Source organism: Drosophila erecta, unplaced genomic scaffold (genome assembly GCF_003286155.1).
Source record: "Drosophila erecta strain 14021-0224.00,06,07 unplaced genomic scaffold, DereRS2 tig00000126-arrow-pilon, whole genome shotgun sequence".
Taxonomy (NCBI): Eukaryota; Metazoa; Arthropoda; class Insecta; order Diptera; family Drosophilidae; genus Drosophila; species Drosophila erecta.
This window is the reverse complement of record NW_020825209.1, coordinates 6,566,354-6,591,998: the sequence shown is the minus strand read 5'-3', so window position 1 is coordinate 6,591,998 and position 25,645 is coordinate 6,566,354. Positions and strand designations below refer to the sequence as shown.

Here is a 25,645-nt window from a genome sequence, read left to right as displayed (position 1 = left end):
CCCTCCCTAACTCTGTGTGCTGCTGCTTCTTGCTCTTCGGATCATTTGAAAACGAATAAAATTCGAAAGAGACTGGTTCAAATTCTTTACATGGTTAAAAATCATTCATATACACTATATTTCGGTTCGTATATAATTTAGTTCATTAATGGTCATTTTGGTTTATTTTATTGTTGTATGTTTGAATATATAAAATAAGCTTTTTAATTTCCATTCTTGTTATTCGTTCTGCTCATCAACTCGTTATTCAATCATTTATGTATAATTAGTTATTTTCGTATTATATTCTTGTTTACAATTTGTTGCTATTTTTTAGAGAAGATTTCTGTTTTTTATTTTATTTTTATTTTGTCGTCTGTATTAGCTTGATTTTGGCAGAGTTCTTGTTTTCTGTGTTCTTGAGTTTCGTCTGTTTGTATAAAGTTTTCAAATTTACTTAAGAGAAACATATTTTTTATGTTTAAAGCACTTTTGCATTGCTGTGTGGTTGTTAGTGTGTGTGTGGCAATGAATTAAAGCTTTGCATTGTAGTGGTGTAGGTTTCAGGGGGCGTGTCTGGGGGCTCTACCCGAATAGTGGAGACAGTTTAAAATAAAAAAAAAACTCAAAAAAGCCCGCCAGAAAATTTTGTTGCTTGATATTTACAGCGATTGATAAAAAAAAACATATTTGCTTTTGTAAAATTAAATATACAATTAAAAATTTGTCGCTCACCCATCTGTTTTTTATATTCAAACTTTTAACTCGCCGCTGCTTCTCAGTGTATAAATATTTTCTGTTGCTTAATTTAATATTCTATTTTTCGCTCTCTGTATTTATTTTTATTTATTTTTTTTTTCGTTAAAAAGAACACTTTTGTAGCGTTTCTACGATTGGTTTTTGGTTTTATTTTTATTTCCGATGTCGAATAAAACGCTAAAATACGCAATGTAAATAAGTATTGTATATATATATATTTTTATATATGTATGTATATATTTTTTTTGTATATAATAGTTTTTTTGCATGTTTCTGTAGGCGTATATATAAATAACGTCGCTTTATGTATGTATATATTTTATGTTAAACTTTGCGCGTTTTCCATTCGTTTGTTTAAACTTTTTTAGCAAGCAATTTATATATTTATATGTTTAATATTTTATTTTTACAGTGCAAACATGTACAAAGAGCCATGAGTAGAGAAAGGCGCCAATGGGGGATTCCCCGGGATGGGAGATAATCCTAACCTCCAGTTCTTCACAAGGAACATCCCGTTTAAACTGCACTTTCCCTCGGTTTCCCTTTCTCTCTCACAGCTGAAAATCATAGCTGCTATTCGTTTCACAAATGATTGAATTTCATAAAGCCTAAGTTCGATTGCTACAAAAAAATGGCCTATATTTATCGTGTAAATGGTATATAATCTATATATTTTCGAGTGTTCTACTTGTAACTGTCTTCATAAGTTTTTAAAGTATGAGGTAATGTTTTATTTCCGACTTAAGATTAAATATTAATTTATGTCCTCTTCAATTTTATATATGTATCTGTAAATATATATGGGAGTTTTCTATATATGTATGTATGTGGTGCAGAACCGATCGTGAAGTTGATTCGCAAGCTACATAGCTAATATAGCCGCACTCTATCCACATCACGATCAGCTCCGGATGATCTAGTGTATGGCTATATACACGCCAGGGTGCAAGGATAATTGTATGCATGTCTTGTGGGGATTCGTGGAATCCTACGACCAAATTGGTGGCAACTGAATCTTGAAATGAATACCTCTGACAAGCAACTTACTATCCTTGACATCGGCATTAGTTTCTTGATATTGTTCTAAAATGAATCTAATGTCAGTGGCAGTTAAATGATATGGGACAGATCTTAAAAATCTACACAATGTCGAAAATTTCGATTTTTACCATTACACGAAGGAAATTAATTGCTGGATTTTGAGATTTTATATATGTGATAGTATGGTATATAATTTTTTCGAATTTAAAACTTTACTACTTAAGATGATGCCTTGGAGTTTAAACTTAAACCTCAATTGCCTTGGTGTAGGTGGTGATTTATGGATCTGTGTAGTTGGGGTTCGTGGAGCTTTAAGGTTTATTTTGGGAAATTGTTTCACTACGCTTGTGTAAAATATGCGCTATATGTGATCTAAAGGCTAATCGGCTACGTTAACATTATGTTCGCATTTATTATTATTATTTTAGATCGAATTTTGTTGGTTTGTTCGTTTTACTTATCAATTATTGTTATTGAGTGAGTGGTTCGAGTCAATGGGTAATGGTCTTCATTTGTCTGCAAGTTAAGTTGCTATGGTTATATTTCCACAATTCGTTTTCGATCGGTTTGCTAATTGGGGTTATTGATATTTTACAAATATTAATGTTGAACAAAGCGATAAATCCTCTGCCTTCGTTTCTAATTGGGTTTTACTTCTTTTTTCACGGAAAAAGTCAACTATAGTGTAATTTAAAAACATGTTAATTTTCATTTACAGATTGCGTTTGTTTTAGTTTATATAAATAGATTAAGTTGCTCTCGGCATTTTTTTTTTTGCTATTTTCTTTGTATAAAACACTGCCTACTAAAAGTTTACAAATTACGCGATTGCTTACAGAATGCGAATCCAAATCGAAATCGGTATGGACTCGATGTAATTTCATTTTTTTACGCATTATAATCGGTTTCTGGTTGCTTTACTCGTAATTATACAAAAACACAAAGGACTTACAATACTTATATAAGACGTCGTCCGTATTTACAACCATTAGCGGGGACTGAGGCGTTCCGGTGGCTTCGATACCAATCCACGGAACCGAAATCCCGAGGAGCTCAGCTCAGGCCGCCTGCACTCGAGGAATCTTCAGGTGCTCGCGATCGTGTATAACTAGTTATGTATAATATTTATGTAACATTACTGAATCCTCAAGAAAGGGGCAGTTTTCCTTTATAGTTTTGCGTTGGATTGGAATGATGGAATGATGGGGTCGGGTTGCAAAACCGCAAGAAAATCAATTAAACTATAATAATACGAACTCAAAAGCAACGTTTAAGTTAAGAAATTATGTGATCTGAAAAAGAAACCAAGAAAAATAAAACCAACATAGATTATTTTGTTTGCTTTTGTTTTTTGTTTCGTTTTTTTTTCGCTTTTCACTGCGTTTTGAAATAAATCCAAAAAACCATATTTATTCAAAACAGCACTGTTTGTATATAATAAAAAAAATTGTTTGTTCATCTTTTTTTTTCGTTTGCTTTTTGTATCTTTTGTGTATTAATGGTTTAATAATAAGAATGTTTTATATGCGTGGATATAAAACCAATAAAAAAATAATTAAAAAGGGTTTTAAAATATAAACAAAATTTGTAAAGCAAAAAAATATATATTTTTTTCATTTGTTTTTGTAGTTTTTTGTTTTTTTTTGTTTTGTTTATTTTTTAAATGTAAAAATAGAAACTCCTCTTCTGATGATTCAGCTAAACTCGTTTGATTAACCAACAAAAACCATTTTCTTTCAATAGTTGTATATCATAAAAAGTGTGTATGTGCATGTGTGAGCATAATGATTTGCGTTATCTAGAAATCTGTTCGATCTGCTGTCTTTGCTCGGTTGTTATCATCGGGTAAGACGGACACACATCGGTCGAAGCAACAGAAATCCGGGCAGTTTGTTCCCAATATTCGCTATCTATAGTTTAGCTGTATAGACCTAGATATACATCCATCAGATTCAGCTGTTTGTGGGCTTGGCGCTGTCAAATCATTTCGAATTTCCTTTTTCGGCACTTTCGAAACGATTTTAATGCTTTCCATTTTCACTCTGCCCGCAATTTTCGAACGTAGTACTTCTTACACAACTGAATATGTGAGGATACTTTAGTTGAGATCGTTTGCTAGTTAAACATTCAAAACAAACTGCTCAGCGGAGAATTTCTAGTGCATCGATGGGGTTCGTGTGCTTTGGATGTTGTTGGTCAAATAAATTTGAAAATCCTAAAAAATTGCTTAACCACAGGTATTAAATATGTATAAGGTATATAAACCGTTTCTTTTCTTTATACTTAAGACTACAAAATATATATAGAAGAAGATTGGTATTTTTACGTTTTGCGAAGCTGGTGTTAGTGAAAATGATTTAAAGTTAGGTTTAGGGATCGTAAGCATATATGTATAAGTCCAAGTGTTTTTTTTTTTAGCTGTAGGTGTAGAAAACTATTTGATAGATCGTCTATAAATACGTTAGTTTAACTGAACACATTTCTGAAAAATCAAACAGAGCCTTTTCATGTTCCAAGGTTGTGGGTGTTGTTGTTGTTGTGCGCGGGGTGTGCGTGTGTATGGCCATCGGTATATGTTGTTGTTGGCAGATATCTCAGTCTAAATGTGCGCGCACACACACACACACCACGCCTGAAAAGTGGCTCCATAAGTATAGATTGATTAAACACGAAAAAAAAAAATGCCTAACGAAAACTGAAGATACAAATAAGAACTATGTTTAACATGAACTAAGTGCGGTGGTTCTCGGGAGGGGAATGGCTGTGGGTGTGGATGCGGATCAGAGGAGGAGCATCAGCAGCAGCGGCAAGCCCAGGACCAACAGCAGCACCAGCAACACCAGCAGCCACAGCCAGAGCCAAGTGGCGATGGTTCCCTGGGCAGCCTCATCGCCGACAGGCACAACTTCCGCTGGCTGCTGCAGTTGCGCCTCCTCCTCGTCCTCCACATCGACCGACGCCGTCGCTGCCGTCTTGTTCCTGCGACCGACATAGCGACGACGCTGCAGCAGGAACAGCAGGCGCACCAGCCACTGGTAGCCCGTGCCCGTGGGCAGTGCCAGCGACACGTTGTTAAAGTTGCTGATGGTAGTGGCTTAGCGACTGCAGTTGGTACTGATGGGGGTGTGGGTGCGGATGCGCGTGAGGATGCGGATGTGGCTGGGGTTGCTGGTGGGGATGGGGATGCCCGTGCTGCGGCGGGTGCGCATGACCCCGGGCATGGCCATGCATGTGCAGCTGCTGCGTGCTGGGATAGTAGTTCGGCATCAGCGATTGATAAGCGAGCGCTGCGGCCGATCGGCCGTTGTTGTTGCTGGCAGTGGACAGCGCCGGTGGTGCTCCCAGTAATGGTGGTCTTCGCTCTGATCGCTCGCAATTAGCCACGCTGGTTGGAGGTGCTGAAGTTGCTGCAACTGCAACTGCAGCTGATGCCGTTGACGATGTTGTTGCTGGTGCATTGCCAACCGGTGCTGCTGCCACTGGGATTACTACTGCTGTTCCTCCTCCTGCTGCTGCTGCTGCAGTTGCTGTTGCTAATCCCGCAGAGGTGCTGGCCGGCGTTTCCAGCAAATGATGATGCCTGTGGTGATGGTGGTGATGATGATGGTTGTGTCCGTTCACAGAGTCGCTGATGCCGATGTTGGTGTTGCCGCCGTTGCTGTTGTTGTTGTTGGTGGTGGTGGTAGCGCCGCCGCTGCTGCTGTTGCCGACGTTGTTGTGATTACCAGCGCTGTTGTTGCCGCTGCTACTCGCAGCCACCGTTGTTGTCTTGCACTCAGCCGTGGCCGATGTCCCTGCTGCCGCCGTCGTCGCCAATGCCGTTGTTGCCACTGCCGTCATTAGATTGCAGGAGTCAAGTCTTTGTCATTTGGAGTTGCTCTGTAGGGCCGCATTGATCTGGGTCCACAGCTCTTTCTTGCACGACTTCGATCTGCCAATGGATTAAAGCACCCAATTTAGTAGGCATACAGCCAGCTCCACATCGCAGGATAACTTACCGCTTGATAGACTGCAGCCAGTCCTTGAATTGCGCGCTCCCCTCCGGCGTAATCTGGAAAGCGGCGCGTGCCGCCACCACAATGCTGGCAAACTCCTCATAATCACCCTGGGTTAGATGGTACAGCTTCTGGTGGATGCATTGGATGTACCTGCCACAACGGAAAGAGTCCACATTAGCTTAAGATCATTCGCACAACAGCACTCTGAGTACTCACATCTGCTGGCACTTCTGAACGAGAGGCGTGAGCGCAGAACGCAGGTGCTGCATCACCATCTGGTGATTGTTCCTGCCCAGGTAGTGGGCGGACTCAATGGCCACGTCGTGCAGCACGAACGGACTGACGATCGAGTTTACCGCACAGATGCAGAACTGGTGCAGATACTGGGTGCCCAGTTTCTTGCTGATCCGCAGTAACCATTTCACATCCTCGCCGTACGGTGGATTCCGGGCATACTTCGCCTGCGGCCGATCGTCGTGGACGCGTCGCGCCAGTGTCTCCATGGCCAGCATGCCTACGTTATAAGCAGCCAGCAGATATCGCAGCTGGGTGGGTCTACAGAAAAGAAGTAGCAATCAGTTAATGACGCCCTTAAGCTGCCCACGAATGAGGCTTATGGTTGGGATTACTCACGTAAACTGATGCGGCTGTCGTTGTCGCACGGGTGGCTGCGAGGGCGGCGGTTGTTGCTGCTGCTGTGGTTGCGGCGGCGCCTGCTGCATGAAGGGGTAAACGGGATGTTGGTGCTGATGCTGGCGCATTGGCATCACGCCGACTCCAACACCGACGCCCACACCAGGCGGTCCGTTCGGAGGTGGTGGTGGGGGTGGGCCATAGTAGCCCTGAGGCGGACCCATCGGCGGGCCTGGAGGACCCGCTTGCATTGCCTGGTAGGCCTGCGGCGGCAGCGCCTGGAATGGCGGTGGTTGCTGCTGGAAGCCAGACGGCGGTTGGCCCGGATGACCTTGCTGCCCGGGATGACCTGGTGGCGCCTGACCTCCCATCTGAACCTGCTGCTGTTGCTGTTGCACCACCTGCTGCTGCTGCTGCTGCACCTGCTGCTGCACAACCTGCTGCTGCTGCTGCGGATTGGACGGCTGCTGCGGCGGCGGCTGCTGGTATCCACCGTATGCTTGAGGTGGTGGCGGCGGTCCTGCCGAAATGAACATTTGCATCTGACCGGGCGGATAGCTTAGGTTGTGATGGTGCGCATACAAGCCCTGGCAGAAGCTGTAAGGTGGATATGGCGCCAGTCCGAGGGGAGCCAGTGAGGCGACGCCCACGGGTTGGAATTGCGCCTGCGGATTTTGCACAGAACCAACTACTGGTGGCGGCACTGCTACGGGCAGCCCGGGTCCGGGGCCAACGCCGCCTGGCACCACGGGATTGGGCATGCCAAGCTGTTGTTGCTGCTGCACCACCTGCTGCGGTTGCTGCACCACCTGTTGTTGCTGCTGAACCGCCTGCTGCTGCTGCACTGCCTGTTGTTGCTGCTGGAGCTCATGCTGCTGCTGGGACTCGATCAGGGCGCTCAGACTCACGGCCGAGTGGTCCATAGTGTCGTCGTGCGGCTCGAACTCGCTGTTGTTCGGCGTGTTCCGCATGTACAACTCGTACCAGTAGCGGGCCACCTGGAACAGGACCTCCGGATAGACTCCGCCGCCCTTGGCAGCTGTCTCCACCGTGAGACAAGCCCGCTCCAGCATCAGATCGCTTTGCTCCTTGCACTGCAGGATCGCACGCTGGATCTCGTTGGGATTGAGGGCAGCTGCGTGGGGCAGAACGGACAAGGCCAGCTCCGCCGCCGGATAAACCATGTTACTGTCCCATCCACGTGACGCGCGATCCGCCATGCCAGCCGCCTCGGGAGGCGTGAGGTGCGCCTCCCAAGTGTCAATTAGAAAACTAATCGCCGGCGCACCAATCTCCATGGCTTGACCCAGGATCCAGGAGACGTGCGACGAGTACGTTCTCGATAGCCAATTGGGACTCACACAGTTATGCAGACCGAGGGCATACAGCCCTAGTTGGAAAGCACACATGTGGAGGGCACGGTGAGGTCCATGGTGATTCTGGCTGGTACTTGCCTGGGTGAACAGCGATGTGGAACTATTGCCGCCGGCCTTGGTAAGCACATTCTTGGCCAGCTCGAACATGAAGTGGGCACTGGCTTCCGATGGCTGGTTAGGTATCGAGGGATATGCTCTCTTTCCCTTGTAGCGGCTTTCCTTGCTCCGGCTACTGGTGGAGCCTCCACCTCCTCCTCCACCACCACCGCCGCCTCCTCCGCCATTGCCACCACCGCCATTTCCTCCTCCACCGCTGCCACTGGGATTACCATTGGGATTCTGGCTCCCACTGGCCGTCGTGCTGCTGGAACTGGGTGTTCCCGTGGTTCCCGCCGCATTCGGTGTGGGCACCATGCCTTGAACGCCTCCCGATTGACTGCCACTGCTGGCCATGCTCAGGGCGCACATGCTCAGTTCCAGTTCGGCACTCGTGGAGCTGTGAGGTCGACTGTTTCCTCCCACACTGCCGTAATCCGCCGGCAGGAGCTCACACAAATTGGCTACCGGATTGCAGCTGGAGGAGGCACATCCAGTGCCGCCTCCATAATCGTGCTCCTCCCTGCGCGTTGGCTGATTACTTCGCGTCCTCACAGGCGGATTACTCGAGTAGTAAGCGGGCAGGAGTGGCGCATTTAGAAGCGTGTGTATGTCCCTGTCCAGCAGCTTATCCATGATCTTGGCTATCTTGCGCGGCTCATCCTTGTAATGCGAAAGCAATGTCAGGGCAAGATCACCGCGCTGCCGGCGGGTTCCTTCGCACAACAACGGATGCTCGGCTTCCGAGACATTGGCTTTTAGTCCTAGAGCAGCGACAGCAGCATCGAATCCAAGACTCTCGTCGCTGTTGTGCTTATAGAGCAGTAAACGAGCGCCTGAATTGACCATAGATTTGCCAGACGCACTTGATACACCGCTAGAGGATGCCACTCCAGGGACAGTTGTGGATCCGCCAGCAGGGCTAAGGGTAACCAGAGCATCGAAAATAAACGTGGCCAGGTTAATCGGCAACAGGGCCTCTCCTCGCGTCTTAAAGGTTCCGCTGCGCAGTTGCTCAGCTCGCTCTCGGATTACTTGCAGCTCCGCGGATCCCAGCGGCAGACGCTTCAGTAGAGCCAGTATGTCCGCCTCCTGGTTGGCCAGCTTGACCTCCAGGGGCTTGGTGCTTGCTGGCGGTCGCGGCATCTCCAAGGCGAACAGGCATATCCGAAATCCGATGTGGTAGTGCTCAGAGTTCTCCGACAGCACTGTGCAGAGAAAAGCACACTTGGACAGCGTAGCAGAGGCCACAACTGTCAGCTGATGCGAGATGGGATTCACGTTTTGCTTCTTGCCCTTCCTCTTGGGCGCGGGTGGCAGTTCCAGAAGAAGGTTTGGCGGATTGGCCAGCATTTGCTCCGCCAGGCGAACGGCCAGGATGCAAGCCTCACCCCCGTGACCGTGGGCATGTAGACCCTCGGCTCTGGCCAGCAGTATATCCCAGGCATCCTCTGTGGGCCGGACATTGGAGAATACATGCGGCTTGTCGCTGGAAGCAGCCACTGCAGCTGCCAGGACTCGTGCTGCATGCACGGATGAGGTGCAAGGCTGGTCTGGCGAAGCACCCACACCCAGCACTGCCAAGCCTCCAGCGGCGTTGGTTGCGAGATGAGATGAAGTAGAAATTACGGGCACCGTGGAGCTGGCGGCCAAGGCAGCTCGGGCAGCTGCCGACGTGCTGGGCACCGGCGTCAGATCTCCGCCAGCTGTTGATCCCGCTCCTCCCGCTACTGCGTCGCCAGCACCTGATCCGCTTCCACTGGAGGCCATAGCCACTCGACCTGCTGATCCACCCACGGCCCCTTGGTTAAACTCGTCACTACTGCTGCTAAAGGATTCATCCTTGCTGAGGCGACGAGGTGGTTGCTGCACAGCGCCACCTACCCCAACAGTCGCCTCCTGTCCAGTCATCAGCATGGAGGACGTGGAACTATTAGAGCTCCCCGAAGCTGTAGAAGCAGATGAAGACGAGGAGGAGGCCGAAGAAGTGTCCGATGTGGAAAGAGCTTGTTCAACGCCCACTGCCACACCCACACCTCCGACTGGTGGCTCATCTTTGCTCTGCTGCGAAACTGCATCGAAGCTGCTCTGCGAATCCGATTCCGTGAGTGCCGATTTCTGGCCAGGCACAACCGCCTGTCCAGGTGGACAGTAGTTGTGACTACTGCTGGTGTCTCCACCGAAATCGTCGTTTTCGCAGAATCCCTCGCTGCTGGCACTCGAACGATTGCCATCCGTTGCAACCACCACCTTGGCATTTGCCGCAGAGCCACCGACTCCCGCCGAGCCACTGGGCATTTGCTGCTGCACGGCATTTACTTCGGAGCCCGCTGACCCTCCAACAGAGTTGTTTACTCCTCCGCTTATCTGGCCCAAACCTCCTGCGCCAGCTCCTCCCACAGCAACGGAACCCAGTCCCGTGGAAAACCGGCCAGATCCTCCGGCCGCCAACGCTGCTCCTCCCTCCAGATCCGCCGGATTTGTATAAAATCGTGACTCACGAAAAGGCCGGTCCAACCGCTGCTTGAAGGCTCCTGCGTGCATGCCATGATCGCTGGAGGCACTAAAGTAATTGTAGTGCTTGTTGTTCGACATCAGCGCTTGGGTGGCATTCAGCTGGCCGGGATTGTTGGATTCGCCCTTGAGGTCCGTGTGCTTAAAGCAAGTGAACGGCGAGTAGTAGATAGGATTAGTGTCGTGGGTGTGCGTCACTCCCGGAATGGGGTAGCCCTCCCAATCCAAGTAGCACGCTTCGATTGCCGGTTTAAAGCCGATGAACAGTTCCGTCTCGGATCTCGAGTTCTGCTGGTGCTTGTTGGTGTACGACGACGGCATCATCCTGCTCTTGACCACACGGTCAAGAATCTTTAAATGCCAGGCCGTGAACTGGGCGTGCAGCATATCCCGCTCATCCGGCGCCAGGCCGGGATTGAGCGCTGCCAATCGCCACAGTGCAACGATTTCGTCGCACAGCGAACTGCAAGCATGCTGCAGAGCCGTGGAGTTGGAGTGAGTGTTGGAGTGCTTACCGCCCGAGTGCCCGTGCGAGCCCATCATCAGCGCCAGCTTTGTCTGGAACCACCAGATGAGTATCTGATCGCAGTACAGGCACTCCTCCGTGATAATCTCCAACAGACGCACTGCGTTCCGATCGCAGCGCCTGTACATCTCGCGTACGATCGATAGTAGATTCCACATGCCCTCCGGCTCACGTCCTCGCAGCGGTCGGAGTAGCGAGCTCCACTCGGCCGCCGCTGGGGGAGCTGAGTTCGTCAGATAGTTGACATCGCTGCGGCGATAGGGAGGGCCATAAATTACCAAATAGTTTGGGCAGAAAGCAGTACAAGAATACTCACCTAAACACAATCGGGGCGGGCAAACAGAACTTGATGAGGATCCGTTTAATATTGTTATGCAGCGTCTTCTCGTCCAGATACCAGCTGGTCTGGTCGTTGATCGAGGCTCCAGCCGTGGGATCGGGTGCACCGCACACAGTGTTGATCGCCGTGGGCTGGGCGCTGAGCAACTCATCCAGGAGCCGCTGGGCTGTCGGCAGGATCTGCTGAGGCAGCTCGCTGATCAGATACTGGGCGAACTTTTGCAGCTGGTCGCGTTGGAGGCGAGTCAATGATTCCGATACCGGAGCACGCAGACAGACCTCCTGGGGCTGCAAGACGAAAAAATTGTAAGTTACCCTTTTAGATTATACCCTTTGAACATGATTCCAAGTTATATGATAGCACTTGGGAGAATCAACAAAAACCCATTTAATACTTGTGTTCCCGCCATACTTACGCAATGGATGCGATGCAGACAAACGGCGACTACATGGGAGCACCAGTAGGCGGACGAGGTGCAGGTGCAGTTGCAAGAGGAGATGCGTCGGCGATCAAAGGTGACGGCCACATTAAAGTAGGCACGCGGCGTCTGATTGACCACGCTGGCCGAGAGGTGAAAGCCTGCAATTGAATGGGTTTAGTTTGCATCTAGCATTTATCGCATGGCGCTGGACAAACATACCTATTTGCAGCGGATCCTTGACAGCTCGCAACCGAAACAATGAGTCGCCGCGATTAAACTCGTCCGCCGAGCTATTCGCCAGGCAGGAGTAGAGCCGGATGTCCTCCTCGTTGTCCGGAAAGCTCCAGAACGCAATGCGCAGCTGCAGCTGCTCCGGCACCGGCGGATACACGTGCTCCACCAGCTCGAACGGTATGTAGGAGGCCACACAGCGGGCTGCCAGTTCGGCCAGTGTGGATACTTCTGGAAGAAGGCGAACGGAATATAGAAGGCATCTGATACTGAGTAAATGGCATTTCAAGGCAGTGACACAATCAAACTTATACTGGTCAGTATATTCTGTTTAGTTCCTTCTTAGTTTTTAGTTTATTTCTCACTGTTTTAGGCATATTCCATTTGATAACAGTCAAAACTGTAGCACAGAATTAAGCAACCAGTTCAACAAAGAAAAACCATAACGAAACGGAGAAGCTGCCAAACGACTAATGCCATATTTCCACTACACACATGTTCCAGTTACACATGTCGGGCATTTTATTAATTAAAGAACTTTTTCTGAAGCCAACGGCCAATGACCAGCGCAAGGGAGGTCAACCACGAGGTTTTTGCAGGGGTAGAAACGAGCACATAGCCCCAACAGGTCAACAAAATGTAAATTAGATTGTCTAGCAAAGTAAGCGTAATCATATTAGTTATGCCGCATCAGAGCCCCACAAATATTTTGGGATAATTAGATTAGTGCAATGTCCTAAATATTATAGGGATTTGGATTGCTTATATCCCATTCTACATATTACCATCCTTAAAATATATAATTTCTGAGAGTCGCATCTGTTATCTTTTTATACGTTATCATTTACATTGCTGAACCTTAGCTATATCATTTCTGGGTTATCTAGTATTCAAATAAAACTATAATCTGCTTATACCTTCCCTATATCATATCAAATTGATGACACATCCTAGCCCCAGTAAATATTTAAAAGTAACTCGATTAATGCAAAATTAAGAAAGATAATCCTCCGGTCTGAAACGTAATCCGTCTTCCAACGCGACTGTTTAAATAAACCATAGGTTTTCTGCGATGAGGTTGTCGTGGGAAAACACGGGAAACTTGGCCACGCAATTTTACCCTGCCTAAATCAATGTCATTATCTTTGCAGCGCAATTGAGTTGTAGATAAACAGAAATCCACTGAATTGGCATGCAAATAAATAAATGGCAATGGAAGAGGGGACTTGCATTTTAAAGGTCTCGTTCCCAATGCCTTTAAAACGCAGAACGCAGAACACAAAAGACAAACAAACAAACAAACAAACGAAAACAAAAAAACAATGACCCCAAAGCTCAACAAAGAGTAGCGAGCTTTGTTATTGTATTTTGTATACACACACAAACGTACATATGTATATGGTGTGGTGTTGCTGATGATGCAGCCACCAAGAAAAAAAACAGGGTTCAAGTTCACCCACGCAAATAAAATATTTGAGCAGGAGGATAAACAGATCTCAGCGATTTCACTTTCAGCTATTTGAATTATTAGTAGGGTATCGACAAATCGCAGTTCTAGTCGGATCTGTATTCGAAAACTATCGTGCAACTAACCTAATTTGGAAGAAAACATAATACATACACATAAGAAATATTTCTAATCAATATAATCAAAGTTATTTTAGTGTGTATGCTTAGAATGGCTTATATTAGGATTAATTCCCACTTGTTATAACAAAAAATACTTATTCATCCATAAACTCGAAATGTATATAATATTTCTTGTAACATATGGTATATGGGCTCCATAAAAAGAGAGCCAAATCGGCAGCACTGAGCGAAAGAGCTCATTGTTTTGTTTGTTTGTTTGTTTTCTTTTGCTCGTTCGTCGGCTCGTTGGCCCGCTCCCATTCTTCGTGCTTCGTCCCCCTCCCCCCACCCCCCTTTACTCTGTCGTCGCTTAATTTTCAGACACTTTGGCACCATTTTATTCAAAGTCATTTTCCGCAAGCGCTAACTTATTGCTCATGCCTGTCCGCTATGCATACACACAGCTACAGCACAGGCTAGGAGAATAGCAGTGCCTGTTGGCACTTTCGAAATTGCAATATTCAGCCTAAATGTTGAACTATGAAATATAATAAAGTTACCTATGATAAAAGTATTTAAAATTGAAAGTATTTTACTTTCCATTTAATTTCCCTCTTCTTTGAAGATCCGACAGAACGCAGACATATTACTCTTTCCATGTCACTCTCAACTTCTTTCAGTTTTAATTATTTTAATTCCGTTTGACTGACGAGAAGAGGAAAGGAATCCAAGAGCAACAGCTTATTGCATTTGTCAGTTGAGAAATTCAGTTAAAAGGGACTTCGTGGAATCCGAATGGCCGCATGAGTCAGATTGGTTTGATTGAAGAAGGCTTAATAACTGATTCACGTATATGTATATGGTATATTCCTTTTTTCCCATTGATCTTATTTATTGCAGAATCAAGGCTGTTGCTGCCCCTTTAAACTGGTTTGCTCTTGCGTCTTCGCCATCGGAGTTCTTATTTGCACTTTAATTTGTTTTCCATTTTCATGCGTTGCACTTACGAAACGTGCAACAATAAAAAGGGAGAATATGCAACGCAAAGACTCATGGTCCAGTTATTTGTGTTATGCCGTACGAGCCCCTCAAAGCAAAGTAAAGTAAAGCAATAGGTGCCAAAGTGAACCCCTACAGCAAATGCATTCGTCACACTACCTACGACTATTTAGCACTCCGATCGGTGTTGTTTCTTGAAACCCCTATAAATACGTCATACATATGTATCACTTAACCAAAGGGATTTATCTCGTGAAGTCTAACCCACACTAAATACATATGTTATCGAAATGAATATGTTTTCTCCACTCAAAACCGTTAAATGGTCATGATCATGATAATTTACAAGTCTGTTGAAGACCCTTAGTGATAAAACTGAGTTACACTGAAAGAAAGCATTGGGGGTTCTTTTCTAATCATAATTGATATATTGAAAAGCCTTTCCATTAACTTCCTATGCACTTGTTAATGTGCTGAAAATATACAGAATTTTTTAATTTCGCCAACGACAAATTCAGGTTGTTCGGCACAAAAACCAAATAACAATAAAAGGGGTCAGGTCAAAGTGCCAGCAAGCATTTCTGCACATGTGTGTGCTGCATATGTTGGTGCAATTGTTTTGGCTGCGGAAGTGCATGAAACCGATATGCACGGCGAAAAGTGAAAAATACAGCTGGTCGCTGTCTCTGTATCTGTATCGTCACAGGCATCGCCATAGCCATCGGTATCTGTTTCTGGTTCGGTTTCAGTTCGAAATTGACACCGAGCGAGCCTCGACCCACTAATTAGATGATGACATGTGGCAACGCCGGCCACTCAAGGCACGCACACACTCGCAGCCCGCACACCTCTCACGGACACGAAGTTGCATTGTCAGCACTGCAGCGTGACCATTCCACGGTTTCGGTTTATTCGGGGTCATTGTATAGCATCGACGTTATGCGTCCCACGTTCCACGTTTATGCGGGGCGCACTTGGCGAACGCTCTTCATCTGCGTTGTTCCTGTCATCCCCTGGATGCCAGCTCTTAATGCGAGAGTTATGGAATGGAATTTATTATTATTATTGGGGTCACCAGAACATATACATAGCATCATACAAGTTTAAGGGGGATTGCTTAGAATCCGTTTCTATTTTAAAATGCTGTTCTATTCTTTTAAAGAAAACTTGCGTTGTGGGAATAAATCGGGGTCAGCATATTCAGTTAAGTAATGGTCTTAATGAAATGTTGTTTAAAATCAATTTCAATCTGAAAACAAGCTTTGCCATTTGCCGTTTAATTAAATCAGGCAGGGAAGCAATCAGTACGTTAATTAAATATGTATCGATCGGTGTCACCATTTACTATTTTCTACCGAATACCCATGGGTCATGTGCATTTCGGTATAAAAGGCATTTCAATTTCCTTTTGACGACAACTGACAAGGTATTTATCAATTAGGGCCAAATATTCAGCCAAATACAAATAGGGTTGTGATGTTGAATATTCAGAATTCATTTCGATTTGAAATATACTGATACTGTTTAATGATTTCTAATGGCATCAGATAAGTAAGCAAGTTAAACATGAACAGGTCGGGGTCACCAAACCCCCTTACCAGCGCACACAATAACTTGGTCCAAAACATTTCAATTATGGCATGTAAACTGCTTGAATGCTCAGGTGTATGCTTATAATGTGTGTGTAAGCCTCCTACCGCATCGCAAGCCGTTGACAATTCTGGATCAAATCAATGGGCTTCTTCCGTTCCAACTATCTGAAGAACTACCATATCTGGGGAGACACAGCAAACGCGGCGGAGGAGCTGCAAGGTGCGAAGGGAATAATGGACTCTCGTCCGTGTCGTCGTCGTCTTTATTTTTATTACATCCCCTTGGGCAGGTTGTGGTGGTATCCTTGAAAAGGTTCTTTGACACAACAAAGCGAGGCTCTCGACGCCTCAGCATCGACGTTGAAGTCGATGGCGAAGTCGAAGTCGGCGTCAGCGTGTTCAGCTGGCAGCAGCAACATCGTTTTGAGGCAATATAGTTTTTTGATGCGGTTATTATGTCTTTCGAGCATGAAAATGCAGCTGGCTGTGCCCCTGCACACACACCCAGCCGTAGGGCTAGCTCTTTAGCTGTTTTCCCGCCAAAGGAAAATAGCTTGAGCTATTTGAGCTTGACTTTTACAAACGTGGCATACTCATTAACCATTGATACTTTAGTTAAACAAACCAACTGCCTATGTGCATATAAATAAATATTTGATTTATTCGCTAGTACACCATATTGTATTTTAAGCAATCAAGAGCAATCAAATCAACAACCTGGCAACCCTGGCAATCAATGAATCCACAGAAAGGACAACTGGATGGTTGGAGGTTACTCTTGATTTTGCCCCTCTGCTTAGTCCTTTGACCCTTCCTAATATAGTCCTTTTTTCCCCCCCACATGAACATTGCTCGAGCGAACAAAGGGAAATACGCCAAAGAATGCAGTGGATGGGCAAATGACGAAGACGAATGGAGAAACGGAGAGAAAACAGCGACGAGGACGAACTGCGCAGTCGCAGCCAGATATCCAGATATTACATGATGATAGTGCTGCGACGGCGCACAGGATACCGAAAACGTGTACGGAACGTCTCTTAGCAGGCCCAAAAACAAAAAAACAAAAAACAATGGCCCAGCCACATACACAAGCGTAATGAGCCACAGGGAAAGACAAAGGGACGCAGCAAAAAGGTAAAAAGGAAACTCGCATAAACGAATGGAAATAAAAAATGTTGGCAGCCAATGTCGTGATTTTGACTTTAGCGATAAGTGGAGGACTTCGAGGAAATGCGGGAAAACGAAAAAGACAATTGCAGACAGAGGGCAACAACAATTACAGCCTGCTCGTTGTTTTGCCTAAGCCAATTTTACAGAATTTATCAAAAGCGAAAAGGTCATGCGTATAATTACAGGCAGCACTGTGTGGCCAGATGTGCATTGCAAATAGCTGAGTGTGACCGAGTTAGTAAAAACATGGAGCGGAAGAAAATCACTCTACACAAAATCACATAAAAAAGTATAGAAATTGATGATGATTCAAGCAATGAATTAATTATTTAATATCTCTCATATGCGACGTATGTCGCTTTTCATATGAAAAGTTAGGTTACAAGCATTTTTCTAACTAAAACGCGTTCTAATTTCCGAATAGAAGGGGAAAATATTCGATACCTTCTCCTCAAAAAGGTGAAAAATAGGTGCTCAAATCTAAATCTCTTCAATACAGTTAAGATTTGTATCTCTACTCCACAACTGTAGCTTCACTGGGAATGCTGAATGGTCCGATTGCACTGACTTACATCCCGCCCTAGCAACATGGAGATGCTACTCACCATAATGTCTGCCGCAGGTTGATGTGTTGGCCATGGCCATTCCACTGCCGCCCGGTGTACAGGAACCGGAGGCACCAGCTCCTCCGAACGGCGGTGCTCCTGAACCGCCGGCCACAGCCATTCCACCCATGCCGCTCAAGCCGCCATTGCCTGCGCCGCTGCCCGCAGCGGGCTTCTTCCAGCCGCGCCAGTTGTTGCACAGTGATTCCGGTTCGGAGCTCCAGCTGCAGAGGGAGTCCTCCTCGAAGCGGATGGAGTCGTCGAAGCTGAAGCGGTCCATTTCCTCCGGATTCCATTCGTTGGCCGCCGCTCCTGCAGCGTCTCTGCCCGCCGCTCCGGCTCCAGCGCCTCCTCCTGCTGCTCCCTCGGCGCCAGCGCCGACTGCAGCCGCTCCTCCGCCTCCTCCATTGTTGTTGTTGTTACCGCCGCCTCCTCCTCCTCTGTTGTTGTTGCCGCCGTTGCGATTCGCCAGCGTGAGGCTGAGATTTTGTGTGTTTACAGTTGCTCCTTCTACTGCTGAAGTTGCTTCTTGTTCTTTTTCAGCTGCTCCCCCGTTTGTTTGTTTTCCTCCTCTTCCTCTCTCGCTCTCACACTGTTACTCTCCTCTCTTTTTGGATGGATGTATAATGGATCTCTGCCAAACGCTCAATTTAAAATCGTGTAAAAGGCGAATTTCTTTTGAGCGTTCTTCTCTCCCTTTTTACTCTCTCACTGTGTTCCTCTCCTTCACTTCTCCCCTTTCTCTCTCACCACTCCTCTTGACTCGCTTGATTTTAATTAACTTATTAACTGTAGATTTATGCTTAGGGCTTTAGTTTTAACTTTTAGCTCTAACTTAAGGTTTAGATTTAGATTTGGGGAGTTTAAAAACTATTTTTGTTTATATGTACAAAATACGTTCAGTGCGCCGCGGTCTCTGTCGCTGCCTCTGCCCGCGTCGACTGCGACTGCTATTGTTTGTTGTCGTTGTTGTTGCATGTGAACTTTTTCGTATCCCCCAACAAAAGAGGGAGCGAGATGGGGCTATGCTATGCGACTGCCGAAATGAGAGGGCCAATTTGTAGTTGTAGTTATTGTTGTTGATGTTCTTGCTGCTGCTGTTGTTATTGTTGTTGATGTGGTTGTTATTGTTGCAGGGGACCCCCAGTCGTTGTAATTGTTGTTAACGCTCCTCTTTTATCCGGTCTGCGCTTTGCACTCCGCTTTGCCGTTAATTATTTTTTCACTTCTTCGCTTTGTGGCTCATCTTCGGTTTATCCTGCGCGCACCGCACTCACTCTTTCTCGTTCGCCCTCACTCCCTCGCACAGCACTAGCAGCAGCAACAACAACGGTGCACACAACATCAATATATTGGATATATATCAACACTTTTTCGCCTGCGTGCTCGTCAGTGTGTGTGTGTGCATGCGTGCGCTTGTCGATTTTCACTGCCTTCTTTTCTTTGTGTGTGTATATGCGCTGCGCGTTGTGTTTGTCAGCGTCTGTGCGTGTGTTAGGTTAACGTGTGTGTGTGTGTTTGTGAGTGAACAAACGAAATGCGTTTAGCGAACGTTTTTTAAAAAAAATCCTGAATTTTTTTTTGGATTTTGGCGATTACCGACACTTGAAACGGCACTGCACGCGCGTCCCCAAAAACAACGGCACCTGGATTCGCTGGCCGAGTTACGATTTGTTTGATGCTACGCACGGTTTTCGGACACTTTTACACGGGGCTTTGTTTTTACCCATCGCATCGTCGACTCTTTTACTCCTAAACGTTGTTGGTGTTAGTGGTCAGCGATAGTGCTCACACTCGATATCGGTTTTCGATCATTTTCAGCTGAATATTCGATAAGGTCGATAATAGTATCGGTATTCCGCGTACGATTTTCTAGAACCCTAATGACGGTCACACTGCATTTTGTGCTATCGCTTCTTGTCAATCGATAATTTCTGACAAGTAACGCTCTTAATATCGAACAACGATAGGCCCATTTTGTTCCTGGTACTTCCAATCTTTTCGAGCTTTTTCAGGAACTGGTTAAGATGCCGTTCACCGGGCTGTGCATCGAGCTACGCCCCAACCTACGCAGCGGCGTGGTCTTCCTGCAACTCGACCAACCGTTTTCGCAGAGACACGTGATAAGCGTTTTTATTCGGGACTACAATGTTTTCATCAGCGAGAAACCTAACAATCGAGTGATCGACTTGGATAGCTCCGATAGCGACAGCGAGGACGCCGAAGAGCTGCTGCTCATCCGGCACGACCAGTACGGTATGGACATATGCCACCTGTCCGCGTTCGTGGTCAGTGGCTCCATCTTCTGTTTCCGCATCAACTATAACCAGATTGATCTGACCAGCATGGATGGGAGCGCCGTTGAGGTGCCGCTGGCTCCACTGCTCCCCTCCTGCCAGGAGAACGAGGCCATCACTATCAACTGTCGGGATTGTCGCGCAGAATTGGTGGCGGCCCAAAGCTATCGCAGGCTGAGGGAGTTCCCCAGCTTTGTGGTGGATCCCAGTGAGTTCTTTTGCCACAGTCATGGACCAGCAGGAAACACTCAACCATTTAGCTTGGTGCCTGCCGAAACGGATCTCTTCTATGGCCTCAACTATGTGGTCATAAACTTTAGCGTGGCAAATTCGCGCATGCTCAATCGCGAGGATCACTTGTACTGCAACCGCTGCATGCGTTATTTGGGGCAGACTATGTTAGATGGCGCCGCCGCTCGCATTTGGGCAGATGCAGTGCGTTGGCTTCCCGCAGGAGCGGCGGCCACTGTCCCTGAGCGCCACTTCTTCCAAAGCTCCACGCTGACGCAGCTGGTCAAGCGTCTGCTGCACTCACTGTGGCCTCAAGCGCTGCCTCAGTTCTGTTTGACCAGCAGTCGTGCGGTGCTGGTCACCACGCTGCCCAACCGGAAGCAACAATACATGTTTTTGCACGTGGTGGAGTCACAGCTCCGTGTGCTGCGTCGCATCCGCCCGGACTCGAACGAACTGCGCTGTTTTCGCGCCTGCAAGCTGTACTACGGCGTTTTTGGAACCAATCCACCGTTTCTGGAGAAGTGGCAGGCGGAGCAGACGCTGCCCCAGATGGAGATTTCACCAAACATGTTTCTAGAGATTCAGCAGCGACTCGAGACGAACGGCCAATTGATTCCAGACGCCTTGCGCTTGAACTGCGCGGACGAGCGGCTGCAGCTGTCGTACTTCTTCTATGAGAACGAGGAGCAACCTAACGGCGTCGTCGTCACCTTGAATGTGTCTGCGGAACAGATGAGCCAGCTGAACGACAATCAGCAGAAGGTGGATGATCCGTACGAGACGGATGCAGGACATGCCAGCGAGAGCGATGACGAGTACTCGGATACGGACACCGCTTCGGAGGATGCGGCGGCTCACTCGGTCGGCAAGCGGACACTGCTCAAGCGAAGCCCCACCCCGCCGCGGTCTTGCGTCAAAATGGCCACCTCCTCCCCGTCCACCTCCACCTCTTCGGAGGACAAGTAGTACCCCAACGTAATTCAAAATTCTAGCATAGCTTGTAAGTCAGACACTATGAATCGTGGTCCACTGTCAAGAATCAATCCTAGCCGACTTGGCCCAGTAACTTGTCAACACTGATTTTAGGATGATTTCTTTAAGTTAACCCATGATAATCAATTCCATCCATAATACTCTGCTATGCCTTTATTTCAAATCTTCATATCCTTTGCTTTAATTGTTTGTTGTATATAGGCTTAGTATCAATTAACAGAACGCGGAATTGATAACGCCAAAGAATACTTTTTGTTGTGTGGAGAAAAATTAGATTTGATTTTATTGCTTGAGTCGATCGTTTCATATATATATTATATAGTTTAACAAACGTTTTGCAACAAGTATTAGCTGGATAAACGACTTCTAAGTGGTGAACAAGTCTTCCCTATATGTATGTATTTACTAGCACAAAGGCAGTGCGTTCCGTGGCTGTAAGCCCAATGCGACTTGTAAAGTCTTGGCTTTACAGCTGCAAAACACACTGCTCATGTTATGAAAAAAAAAAGATTTTGCTTTTGTTTACACTTTGACGTTCCCACTTAATTAAACTAGAAGAATAGTTTCAATGTAAAATTGAATTATTGAAAATATTCAATTTTAATATATTTCCAAAGAACTGAAAAAAAAAGCTTTCCAAAATGTGACTTACCAAAAAAAAAAATGTATAAAAACTAAACGAAAGAAAAGTTATTGTTTACGAAAAACATATTTTATGTATATATGTATATGCATCAGTTAATTTCCAGAAACACGATTAAAACAGAAAATGTATGAACTATGATTTAGCTACACAAATATTTCAAGAAAACCATTATTGTCCAACATTTGTAATTCTGTTTTTAACTACACATGTCAACGAATAGCCGAGAAAATGTTATATATTTTTGAAAACTCTGATGTAAACTATATAAAACACCTATTTTATGTATATATAGAGTCAACGGGATGAATGTAAGGAGGAGCAGTGCGCGCCGGGACTGTAAGACGGTAGACGGTACTGCAGACAGTCATGACTTGCACTGTCTGCACACTCGAATAATGTGATTGAAGGCGCTTTGGGTAATCTCAACTTGTGTTTAGTTTTAAGCGAAACTCATGTGTTCATCCAAACAAAGAAGCAAACAACGGGACAAAAGGCTGCCCAGGATCAGGGGACGAGGATCACCTGAAGAGGGAGGACAAATAAAGTGGGAATCATATACACATTCATTTCATGAAGCCAACGAGTGTTTTTTTTTGTGGGCTTCGCGGATCAGCAATGGATCATCACCCGCTCCAAGGGGCACTTCACTTGGCCAAGCGACGCATCTGCTGGGTCTGCTCACTCATGGCTATCTGAGCGTTGTCCGCCTGGTTGATCAGCGCATCCAACTTATCCAGCTGCGAGTCCATGCGCTTCTGCTTGGCCGCCTTGGCGGCGCTAACCTCGGCAGCCGTCGGCGGGGGCTTGGCCAGCGGCTGTTCCTGTACGGGAGGACGCTCCTCCTGGCTGGCGATTGAGCCCGATCTACCAATGCCCGCCGAAAGATCCACCGAGCCCGAACTGGCCCGGGCAAATATGTTGGTCAAACTGCCACAGGCCGTTTGCTTGAATCGATTCAGCTTCTGCTGCGTGCTGGACAGGATGCTATTGAGCTCGCCCAGCTTGCCACCCACATTGCCCAGGCTTTCGCCTTGTTGCTCCAACAGCTGGGGAGCGAAATTTAGTTGCGATTTGTGTGTGGTTAGAGGTCAGAACATACCACCGCCTCAGCGGCCTCCTGCTCGGCCAACTCGTGCTCCAATCTCGCCTGCCGCTTGCGCTCGAATTCATCGGGATCCGGAGGCTGGATGCCCAACAGCTCCGCCCGTTGGCACTCCTGCTCGTAGCTGGTGTTCTCCGGCTGCTCCGACATGCTTCCGAACACTCTGTCACCCAACGACTGGCGATGGCATCGATTTTTGCTGGTCGTGGCCCCAATCCACCCACTTGGTCGTGGATGGAGTGGGCACAACGCATGCGCAATCTGGCTGCTTTGCCCTACAGCTGATGATGATGCTGAGGCTTAAAGCTTAAACATCGGTGTGTTTTGAGACTTCGGGTGAGTCTTAAGTCTAAGTTAGTGTAAGATCGAAGAATTTCAAAATTGAGCCCCCCTATCAGCATTTTCCTTTTTCAACAGTGAAACACATTTGTCTATATTTCTCCTATTCAAGGGCCACTCATAGTCGCTATACTCGACTACAGCATATTTTACTTTTGGATCGTGGAGTTTGTTAACCGAAATACAGCTAGGAGTAACTAAAACTCAGGTGGATCATGAGGAGTCCGCACAGCGTTCGTAGATTTGGATGTAGGACTCGGTGAGCGTGATCATCTGCGGCAGAATCTCGGTGACATGCAGGTCCTGCATCTCGTACCACTGGCCGTTGGCCTTGTGCAGGATGTGGGCACGATAGGTGCCCTTCTTGGGATCGCCGTCATGTACAATATTGGCCACCAGATTGTACTTCGTATCCTTGACATCTTTGTCGCGCTGCCGCATGCCCAGAATGTCGCCAAAGTCCACGTTCCTTAAAATGGAATCAAGTTTCAATTATCATAATAATACCTTGCGTTTAACCACTCACTTGATAGGGAAGTTCACGATGGTGGGATTCTTTTCCAGGAAGAACGTGTTCTTGGTGAACCGCTTGATGTACAGAATTATGAACTGCGGCAGGCGGGTGATCTCGAAGCGCTTCATAAAGTTGTCCTTGTAGGTTTTGTACTCCTTTTCGGCGGAGCCATTGAACTTGCCCAGCAGCTGGTATAAGTTCACCTGCGGTATGATGTTCTCGCGGAACTCGTCGGTGAATAGCGGCGGCGGTGGTAGATCGCAGGTGAGGTAGATGAAATTTGTGTACTCCACCTGGTCCTTGTACTCCTCGGTGGCCAGCAGTTGCGCCTTGGCCGCGTCGTCCAACTCGACAGGAGGTATCTTGCGCGTATAGATTTTCATCTCGCCGAGAAAGATCTTGTAGAGTATAGAGGAATTTGGCTGTTTGTTGCCCTTGAGGGCGCGGTGCAGGGTATTGAGGAACCAGGACAGAAAGTCAATGGGATCGCCTTGCTCCGTGATCTGGAAACGCTTGCTGGACCAAAGCACCACAGCTTGAAGCATCTCGTGCGGCGATACGTGCGACTTAAAGTTCCGCGGATTCCACATCTTGCGCATTAGCTCGCCGAAACGTTGCACCAGAGTGAACATGGAATCACCAGGTGGTCGCTTGACATGCGCATAGCTTTGCTCCCGCAGGAAGTAGTCCCTGAGTGGACCGACGTGGGAGAGTGCATGCAGCACCACATTGCAATAGTCGTTGGCTTTGATGTTGTTCAAACCCACGACGCCGGGTAAGTACAGAACACCGTCCACGGTTCGCGAATGCTTCGGCTGCAACTGATCCAACTTGCTGATCTCCTGGCGTGTGAACGTTGGATTCAGCACGTATTTGATGTCGTCCAGCGAGGAGTCGATGATCTCGTAGTTATCCGGCAGGCAGTAAAATCGCAGCGTATGAAGATTGAGAAACACGTGATGCGCCTCGCCCACCGAGTGCGTGTAGGCGTGGGTGTTTGTGCCACGCCCCTGGAAGTACTTGCCGCACACCAGGCACGCATAAACATTGATCCTCGTCAGCGATATGGAGCACAGCTTCTCGAAATCGAAATCCAACAGGTTCCGATTGATAGTGTCCAAGTAGGGGCACACCCTGTACTTCGGATTGAACACAGAAGGCGTATCTACAGATGCAAACGTGGATTAATGCCCTGCAAACATGTTTGTCTCCCCAATAGTTACCATCCTCCTCGACGAGATTCGCCGGCTTCTTCTCCAGCTTCATGCGCTTGGCTGCTAAATGGTTGTTTCAGACATGAAATTAATGTGGGCTTGTTGGAACGACTTCGAAGTTACCTGGTGCTTGCGTTTGCGCCATTTGTTCCAGCTGATTTAGTCAGTAATTCATTTATTCCTAAACTAAAATTAAGATTTGTTTTGTTGACTGCTAGTTCGACTGGTCGCAGTTATCGATTATTTGGCTAATCGATAAACCCTTTCGCGGTGGTGTAATAACTGTTTCCACTGTCACATCCAAAACGTTCACACAGCTAAATATCAAAAGTTCACATTTAAAGTTGAATAAAAATTTAAAAAAAAGTTCAAGCTGAAATTTAAGTTTTAAAAAATGTTTGTTAAGGGTCAGCGAACAAAAGCCTCAGTTCGACACAACTTATATACTTCATAATTT

At 46.8% G+C, this 25,645-nt stretch overlaps 4 protein-coding genes across 6 annotated transcripts; 1 reads left to right on the top strand and 3 right to left on the bottom strand.

The window, feature by feature from the left end:
* Positions 1–5,625: 5,625 nt before the first annotated feature.
* Positions 5,626–19,640, bottom strand: LOC6550211 (zinc finger SWIM domain-containing protein 8). Of its 2 annotated transcripts, none has more exons than XM_001977686.3 (8): positions 17,850–19,640; positions 11,903–12,145; positions 11,678–11,841; positions 11,239–11,549; positions 6,411–11,171; positions 5,994–6,332; positions 5,778–5,927; positions 5,626–5,710 (listed from the first exon to the last, which is right to left on the bottom strand). In XM_001977686.3, exons 1-8 carry the CDS (start codon positions 18,127–18,129, stop codon positions 5,644–5,646), a joined length of 6,315 nt encoding a protein of 2,104 aa, XP_001977722.2. In that variant the 5' UTR covers positions 18,130–19,640; the 3' UTR covers positions 5,626–5,643. The 2 variants fall into 2 exon arrangements, with proteins under 2 accessions (XP_001977722.2, XP_015011137.1); XM_015155651.2 differs by having other exon boundaries at positions 11,903–12,142.
* Positions 19,641–19,742: 102 nt separating this feature from the next.
* On the top strand, positions 19,743–21,993 carry LOC6550209. Its single transcript, XM_001977684.3, has one exon. It carries the CDS (start codon positions 19,877–19,879, stop codon positions 21,344–21,346), a length of 1,470 nt encoding a protein of 489 aa, XP_001977720.1. The 5' UTR covers positions 19,743–19,876; the 3' UTR covers positions 21,347–21,993.
* A 326-nt stretch (positions 21,994–22,319) lies between these two features.
* On the bottom strand, positions 22,320–23,582 carry LOC6550208. Its single transcript, XM_026981944.1, has 3 exons — positions 23,579–23,582; positions 23,119–23,396; positions 22,320–23,065 (listed from the first exon to the last, which is right to left on the bottom strand). The coding sequence occupies exons 1-3, from the start codon at positions 23,580–23,582 to the stop codon at positions 22,664–22,666; spliced, it is 684 nt and encodes a 227-aa protein (XP_026837745.1). The 3' UTR covers positions 22,320–22,663.
* On the bottom strand, positions 23,554–25,467 carry LOC6550207 (U4/U6.U5 tri-snRNP-associated protein 2). 2 transcript variants are annotated; one of them, XM_026981771.1, is made up of 4 exons: positions 25,312–25,467; positions 25,198–25,248; positions 23,987–25,139; positions 23,554–23,929 (listed from the first exon to the last, which is right to left on the bottom strand). In XM_026981771.1, exons 1-4 carry the CDS (start codon positions 25,331–25,333, stop codon positions 23,674–23,676), a joined length of 1,482 nt encoding a protein of 493 aa, XP_026837572.1. In that variant the 5' UTR covers positions 25,334–25,467; the 3' UTR covers positions 23,554–23,673. The 2 variants fall into 2 exon arrangements, with proteins under 2 accessions (XP_026837572.1, XP_001977718.1); XM_001977682.3 differs by having other exon boundaries at positions 25,198–25,251; positions 25,312–25,461.
* Between the last annotated feature and the right edge of the window lie 178 nt (positions 25,468–25,645).

Coding starts and splice junctions, on each gene's coding strand:
- LOC6550211 (XM_001977686.3), bottom strand. CDS start 18,129: ATGGACCGCTTCAGCTTCGACGACTCCATCCGCTTCGAGGAGGACTCC. Junction 11,550..11,677: donor GTCTGCATCGCATCCATTGC/GTAAGTATGGCG, acceptor TTCGTCTTGCAG/CCCCAGGAGGTCTGTCTGCG. Junction 5,928..5,993: donor GTTCAGAAGTGCCAGCAGAT/GTGAGTACTCAG, acceptor CCGTTGTGGCAG/GTACATCCAATGCATCCACC.
- LOC6550209 (XM_001977684.3), top strand. CDS start 19,877: ATGCCGTTCACCGGGCTGTGCATCGAGCTACGCCCCAACCTACGCAGC.
- LOC6550208 (XM_026981944.1), bottom strand. Junction 23,066..23,118: donor AGGAGGCCGCTGAGGCGGTG/GTATGTTCTGAC, acceptor TTCGCTCCCCAG/CTGTTGGAGCAACAAGGCGA.
- LOC6550207 (XM_001977682.3), bottom strand. CDS start 25,333: ATGGCGCAAACGCAAGCACCAG. Junction 25,140..25,197: donor GAATCTCGTCGAGGAGGATG/GTAACTATTGGG, acceptor TTGCATCTGTAG/ATACGCCTTCTGTGTTCAAT. Junction 23,930..23,986: donor ATCGTGAACTTCCCTATCAA/GTGAGTGGTTAA, acceptor TTCCATTTTAAG/GAACGTGGACTTTGGCGACA.